The sequence below is a fragment of the Bombina bombina genome, chromosome 5 (genome assembly GCF_027579735.1).
Source record: "Bombina bombina isolate aBomBom1 chromosome 5, aBomBom1.pri, whole genome shotgun sequence".
NCBI lineage: Eukaryota > Metazoa > Chordata > Amphibia > Anura > Bombinatoridae > Bombina > Bombina bombina.
The window spans coordinates 695,723,885-695,732,147 of NC_069503.1; the positions used below are offsets into that span (position 1 = coordinate 695,723,885).

Consider the following 8,263-nt stretch of genomic DNA (forward strand, 5'->3'; position numbering starts at 1 on the left):
AAAGGCCAAGTGTGTTTGTCCGAAGCTGTCATGCTCAGTAGAGACAGCACAAGGACAAACACACCTGGCCTTACCTGACATGCTGTGCTGTTTGTGGTGAAAGTGGGTGTGGCCGGTGGGAACGTGGGTGTGGCCGTACGGGAACTTGGGCGTGGCCAGGGGGCATGGGCGTGTTCATGCATGGCCGGGCACGGTTGGCACGAGAGAGAGGGGAGAGAAATAGAAAGAGAGGGGGAGAGACAAAAAGAGATAGGAAAGAGCTAAAGAGAGGGGTAAGAGTAGAAGAGAGAGGAAAGTGCAGAAGAGAGGGGGGAGAGAGCAAAATAGAGTGGAAAGAGCAAAAGAGAGGGGAAATAGCAAAATAGAGGGAAGAGAGAGAAAAAGAGAGGGGGAGAGAGAGCAAAAGAGAGAGGGTAGAGAGAGCAATAGAGAGGGGGAGAGAGAGAAAAAGAGAGGGGGAGAGCGAGCAAAGAGAGGGGAGAAAGCAATACAGAGGGGGAGAGAGAGCGCTAAAGAGAGAGATGGAGAGAGAGAGCAAAAGAGAGGGGGAGAGAGGGGGAGAGAGAGAGCAAAAGAGAGGGATGGAGAGAAAGAGCAAAAGAGAGGGATGGAGAGAGAGAGCAAAAAAAGGGAGAGACAGAGCAAAAGAGAGGAGGGAGAGAGAGAGAGCACAAAAGAGAGGGATGGAGAGACAGCGCAAAAGAGAGTGGGGAGAGAGAGAGAGCGCAAAAGAGAGGGGTAGAGAGAGCACGCAAAAGAGGGGGAGGAGAGAGAGAGTGCAAAAGAGAGAGAGAACGCAAAAGAGAGGGGGGAGAGAGAGCATAAAAGAGAGGGGTTAGAGAGAGCACAAAAGAGAGGGGGAGAGAGAGAGCAAAAGAGAGGGGGGAGAGAAAGCAAAAGAGAGAGGGAGCAAAAGAGAGGGGGAGAGAGAGAGCAAAAGAGAGGTGGAGCGAGAGAGAGCACAAAAGAGAATGGGAGAGAGCGCAAAAGAGAGGGGGGAGAGAGAGAGCAAAAGAGAGGTGGAGCGAGAGAGAGCACAAAAGAGAATGGGAGAGAGCGCACAAGAGAGGGGAGAGAGCACAAAAGAGAGGGAGAGAGAGAGCAAAAGATAGGGGGAGAGAGAGAGCAAAAGAGAGGGGGGAGAGAGAGAGCAAAAGAGAGGGGGAGCGAGAGAGCGCAAAAGAGAGGGGGAGAGAGCGCAAAAGAGAGGGGGAGAGAGCACAAAAGAGAGGGGAGAGAGAGAGAGCAAGGGGTGGGACCGCTGTACTGCAAAAAATGGCCCGTGTGAACGGGCTTTAGGACTAGTTTATAATAATCCAATAAATGAAGACATTTCTGTGTAGCCAGCAGCTAGCTCCCAACTGCTGAGCATACCTAGGTATTAATTTCAATAAAGGATACCAAGAGAACTAAGCAAATTAGATAATAGACGTAAATTGGAAAGGTTTTTAAAATTGTATGGCATATCTGAAGCATGAAGGAAACATTTGGACTTTTGAGTCCCTTTAAGGCTACTGAGCACACTATCAAAATCCAAGATGGGGTGGATGGAGCAGCTTTCCCTGAGTATAGAAAACCTTATTAAACCTGAGAATCTTTAGAAATAAAAGTTGACAGTTATGTGATTCTTTCTATTAATTGGTAAATTATTGAAATATTGAAGAAAGGTAACTTATTCAAGGAGATTATATGAAAATGAATATTTAATGTGTAAGAAAATAAAAAAGCATGTCCCAATGATTTCATATCCAGTCTACTAAATATATTGTTCACAAACTCCGTTCACAAACCGCACAAATGTATATTGATAAATGATAATACGTAAAATGCGTAGAGAAATTCTAAATGAAAGTTGAAATATGAGATAGCTATTGTAAGAAAAGTACAAAATCTTGGTCAAATTATTTTATTAAACTTTTAAAATATGTATACACAAGGGAAGCATGATACATGAATAAACATTTAATTTTATTAACAGGCTGTCTTATAGTTAGTTCATTCAAGTAACATAAACACTGGAGACCTTGAAGACAGTAAACAAGGATATCTTCAAAGCATATAGTCAGCTACTACATTCTTAACAAAAAAAGAAATATGTTATCTTAAAGTGTTTAAAGTGAAGGTCAACTTTGATGAATGAAAGCCCGGTTTTTAAAAATACTATTAAAAAGAAGGGCACTTTCATTCATCAAAGTTTATAAAGCAGCCATTTTGTTTAAAAACGTACCTCTCTCCTCTTCACAGTCGGAAACACAGCTTCCCCCGCCTGCAAATCCTCTCTTTATACATCAGCAATGACGAATCTGACTTCCTCCAATAACAGCTTCCCCCCAAGAACAAACATTGCCTGAGGCCATGCCGTGATTGGAGGAAGCTGGATTCTTCATAGCTGACGTATGAAGAGAGGTTTTGCGTGCGGGAGAAGCTGCTCTGGTTGTGAAGAGGAGAGAGGTAAGTTTTTAAACAAAACGGCTGCTTTGTAAACTTTTATGAATGAAAGTGCCCCTGTTTTTAATAGTATTTAAAAAAATGGGCTTTCATTCATCAAAGTTGACCTTCACTTTAAATACAAATGTTTCCCTTTACTTTACAGTATTGATTTATAAAAATGTGTACAATGTTATGTGTATGTATTCACTAAAAGTAGAAGATTATGCATTATTACTGCAGACATAACTGATTATGAATTGATCACCAATTCTCTGATTTATTTGAAACTGTCAAAGTAGCAGTAGATGAAATAATTATTTTGTGATTATTTATTTCACCCACTCATTTTCCTATTAGCAATCTGAGTGGCCAATGCCATTCCTTTCAAACATGAAGGTGGCATTATACATCTTGTGCACATATTAGTAAGGACATTGTAGACTTGCACTAGCAGTTGCTATAAGCATTAGGTTGAAAATAGACCAGGGGAGGTGTTTATTAGTATTATGACTAAGCTAGAAGTAAGCCATTTAAATAAACCATGCTGTAATGATGATAGGTTCTAGCATGACAGTGACACATAGTTCCTTCACCTCCTCCCAAATATATCACTAGAGCTCAATTTTAAATTAAATTAAAGGAAAATAAAGGATCAGTAAAAAAATGCCAAAATTAGAGTGTTAGAGCATTTTCACATTGTACTTGTGTTCAGCTGTGGACCATTAGTGCATTTTCAGAGATGATTTTAACTATGTTTAATTATTTTGCTGGGGCTAAACTTATAGTTCTATGCAATAGATAGTGAAATAATAAAGTGAATGTCCCTTTAAGATTTCGAAAAATATGGCATTAAATATTGAATTACTCACATTCAAGACATCACATAACACCAAAATTAGTTTTTATTTACTTTACAAATAACATAAAAAGTATTGCCATTCTATGGAGGGTTCTTTAATTTTAGGTTTAGGACAATGTAACAGGTTCAAACAGATCTAAACCCCCAAAGTTTTTTGTTTATTTTTGTTAGTAATACAATTAGAAACGTGATTAAAAGCATATTAAATAAATTCCTATGTTATTTTTTAACTACAAATGTGATTATATTTATAATCTAATTTTGTTTTAAGGAGTTATGATTTGCACAAGTGTGAGTATAATGCAATGTGGCCCCCAGTCAATCCCATCATTACTGACCGGCCCCTACTTGGACAGTAGTGATTTAGAGCTGGCTACGAATGAGCATCTGCTGAATTACTTGATTTATCAAGCACCCCTTCCTCCTCCACATGAAACACATGCTATTATGAATTGAGCTAAGCAATCTTTGGTTTTTTTGTCTCCCGACCAGGAAGTAGATATAAGGATTGATACTACTACTGAAGACTGTGCAGAAAATGCTGGCATAAAAGAACCCTCTTGAGTGGAAACCGATTGGCAAATGTTTCAGATAAAACATTAGCCACATAAACTTGACAGGAATGGTGGCTATGAGGAATACAAACACAGTAATCAAAATGATAATGTAGAGCTTGGGCGGACGGCAATTTTTTGACATTTTTCGGACTTTGATAAGTAAAATGCAGCTAGATAGGAGCATCAATGGCAGAGAAATGCAAACATATAAGATAAAGCTCATGGTTTGAACTCCTATGCATTTTGCTGGTCCAACTGGGAAAATTTCTGGGGAGCAGATAAGATTTTCAAGTAAACTGACAAACGTTGCAAGAAGCCAGAGAGTTAAGCAAACAAATTCTGATTGGTACTTTGGGCGGCGACAATGATACCAGATTGGATACAATACAGACAGACATCTCTCTATGCTTATTGCTAGCAAAAAGAGCATACCGGCCTGGTAAGCACAATCATAGAATATCTCTAAACAAATAATAATTTCATCCTCACCAGAAAACTCTGGACGAAAACCAACAAAATGATTTATATGGAGTAATGAAAGAATTGCATTAAATAGGAGGTACATGAAATCAGCAATATTGAGATTGACTATATAAACTATGCATTTGTTCTTTGGAATTCTGAAACAAAGGAACCAGAAAGTGATTCCATTTCCCAACATTCCAATGACACAGAGCAGAAAAATACAACAGGCAACAACCGTAAAATGTATGTAAGAGAAATCTTCCATCCCATCATCTTTTGTTTCATTGAAGGGTGGTGGTTCAGGGTTTTGAATAGCCATGGTGTAACAGGATATAATCTTGTATCACTGGATTATCTTCTCATCTATATAAGCCAGATCTAAAATAAGGAAATAAATTGTAAAACAGAATACAAAACAGAAAGAAATACCAACTTTTAACAGGCAGCAGCTAAAATATTAGAATGTTGACTCAAAAGGACAGTCTAGTCAAATTTAAACTTTCATGATTCCAATATGGCATGTAATTTTAAACAACTTTCCAATTTACTTTTATGATCAAATTTGCATTGCTCTCTATTCTTTGTGGAAAGCTTAATTGAGGAAGGCTCATATGCTAATACTAAGACATTGAACTGTCTCTTATCTCAGTGCATTTTGACAGTTTTTCACAGTTAGACATTACTAGTTCATGTGTGTCATATAAATAACATTGTGCTCACTCCAGTGGAGTTATTTATGAATCAGCACTGATTCGCTAAAATGCATGTCTGTCAAAAGAACTGAGATAAGGGGCAGTCTGCAGAGGGTTAGAAACAAGGTAATCACAGTAAAAAGCATACTAATATAACAGTATTACTTATACAAAACTGGGGAATGGGTAATATCTATTATCTATCTTTTTTAACAATAACAAGTCCCTTTAACATTTTTTAGGAATAGACAATGATTATTGGTGGAAACTGAAATATACCTGTATATTTAAAGAAATATATTTTAATATCTGCATTGCTTTTTAGCTAATTAATCAGATTAACCAAATAAGAGGACGAACAGTGGAGATAGTCATTCATACTTAGCCGCAAGAGGCTGAAGAAAAAGTTTTTTCAATTAAAATTCAGACAAGAAGAGCTATATGGATATTTTTATTTTTTATTTTATGTTAGCTATTGGGGGATTTTGTATTGGAGGGACATGGATTGTATTTGTTGGCTTTTAATAGATATTGATAGGAGATTGTATTGTGGTTTATGAAATGTAAGTGGAGTTAATGTGAGGGGTGATAAGAGGTAAAACATGTAGGGGTGGCCGGATCAGCCATTGAGTTTAATAGTGTTCAGGTGTTTTTGACCTACATTAATTTATATGCTGGGGCATACACCAGAATCTGCTAAAGAAATACCAATTTTCAGTACAAGCATACACCAACATTCTAATTCTGCTAGAATGTGAGAAAACAATGCAATAGAGAAAATATCATCATGGATTAGCAAAAGTGTGGTGGTTTATAATTTATATTAAACTGCCCTTAAACTGAAAGATGGATTCCCTTATTATAGACTTATGGTGGTAAGTTTTAAATCAAATTATTGGATATGAGAGCCAAATCGCTAAGAGAAAAATATTAGGAGTTGGAAAGAAAGTGAGAACTAAATAAATTTATAGCAATCTTGAAGTTCATTTTTGCTCACCCCCCACATATATGGTTATTTAGCAGATGTGCACAATTCTAAATTATCTTTTTGAGTTTGCAAATCTTTATTCATACTTGGTTTACAATAAACTAAAGCAGTTATATAATATATTCAAACATGAATGTTAGTCTTAAACATAATAAAGTAGTAACAATTGTGATCTAGGAAAAGTACCAACAAGTAAAGTCCTAAATAGCAGCATATATAGTAAGATGCAGACATGAGTAGACAATAAATATGCACAAAGATTGTATACGCTTTACTGTGTCTTACCTCAGTGGTTTACATTTTCTGCTCTCTACAAATTAGCTCAGATTGTTGCCGGATGCTTTTTTTTCAGTCCCTTTACCTCCTTATAATTAATGTAAAGATGAAGCACAGAATTATATATTTTTTCATTCTGATCTCAGTATATGCGTTTTACTAGCATTTAAACCTTTAGCTTTATTACCTATGTTTGATGGAAAGATCCAGGTTACAATCATCGAAGAAATGTAGAAGTATTGTGACACTGAGATTTACCTTTAGCTTTATACATTGTAATCAGCAATGTCTTTTTGCAAATTGCACCTGTGTATTGTTCTTGGATGAAACTTGCCATTGCCTGAAACCTAATATATGGTTTTGTCTAAAGTAGTTCATAATAGTTGTCTGACATTGTTCACAATATATGTTCATGGGGGAAAAAAAACTGGTTCTTCTTTCAAGTTACAAGAATTTCTCCAACTAGGGAAAAAAAGACGTCATGCTATCTTTTTTAACCAAGACTTTGCCAGGCACACAAGGTACACTTCTACTGTAATATTACGTTATTTGTATGTCACTTTTTCAAACATGTTTATATTAGTTATGCTACAAAATGCAAATTTAAATTGATTATATTATTCTATATACAGTCTTGGATTGCAATTACTGAATGACCTTCACAATTTATCATTTAGTTTTATTAATCCAGTGCTGTTTTTTAACACCATTCAATATGATATTGATAATGAGCTATTATTATAAAAAAATACAAATGATAGTACATAAGTAAAGTTTTTAGTTTATTTTTTTGTAAATATTTTTGAAAAAAAAGCAAAACAAAAATTTTCTTTTCGTATTTTTGTTCTAACTCAGACTGAAAATAGTCAGTTTGAAAAGTATGCTTTCAACCCTTCATCTGTCACTACGTTGCCTAATTATAGGCCCAGGACCACAAGGTGTCTCTAACTGATTTTTTTACGTGCACACCAATTTTCCTAGTTTATAAACCATAATGATATTAGAGCAACTGTAAAGTCCCAATTAAACTTTTTGGAGTCAGATGAAATTATAAACAACTTTCCATTTGCTTCTATTATCAATTTTAGATTTGTTTTCTCTTGGTATCCTTTGTTGAAAAGCATACCTAGGTAGGTTCAGGAACAGCAGTGAATATCTGTGAGAAATCTGGTGATTGGCGGCTGGACATATATATGCCTATTGTTACTGGCTCACCCAATTTGTTCATCTACAGTAGCTCCCCGTAGTACACTAATGCTCCTGAATCTACATAGGTTTAATTATTTATAAAGGATACCAAGAGAACAAAGCAAATTTGATAAAATAGGTTAATACATTTCTGAAAAGTTCATGCTGTATCTGACTCATAAAGGTTTATTTTTTACTTTACTGTACCTGCAAGCAACAAATTCTATTGTATTGTATGACACTTCATATTCCTTAAATGAAGCACATTGTTGCCTAGTTTTAGAATAAACCAGTACCTGACCCACTGGCCATTCTTAGCTTTTATCTGATCAAACCTCCCATAATTAACCCATGTCATGTATGTATATTGTGGTATAATATGTCCCTTTAGGGGGTGCTATCAATGCCAAACTGTCTATCTGATACCTAGTTCCGCCTACAAGGTATAACCTCCTCTGTGATCCTCATTTACTTAAGTCCTGAGTCTGATTCTGGCCGGAGCACACACCCTTCACACTTGGATCCTGGAACAGCTGCTGATGTGACCTGCTGGCCACTGGGATATACATAATTCTTATGTTTGGGTCTCTTCTACCAGACATGACAGTTGTTGACACTTGAGTATAATATGTGTATATACACCTGTATATATTTATTTATCCAAATATATCTTTTTTGGTTCCTAATAAACCCTTTACAAAAATGGATGGACCTTTCAGTGTTTTACTATAGAGTTATGGTTTAGTGGTTTAACCATAAAATTATATTTAATTTTAGAAATACATCAGATTTAGAATCCATATATATC

At 36.1% G+C, this 8,263-nt stretch overlaps 1 protein-coding gene across 1 annotated transcript; it reads right to left on the bottom strand.

The window, feature by feature from the left end:
- Positions 1-3,567: 3,567 nt before the first annotated feature.
- LOC128661594 (mas-related G-protein coupled receptor member H-like) lies at positions 3,568-4,630 on the bottom strand. Its single transcript, XM_053715830.1, has one exon. The coding sequence runs from the start codon at positions 4,628-4,630 to the stop codon at positions 3,653-3,655; it is 978 nt and encodes a 325-aa protein (XP_053571805.1). The 3' UTR covers positions 3,568-3,652.
- Positions 4,631-8,263: the final 3,633 nt, after the last annotated feature.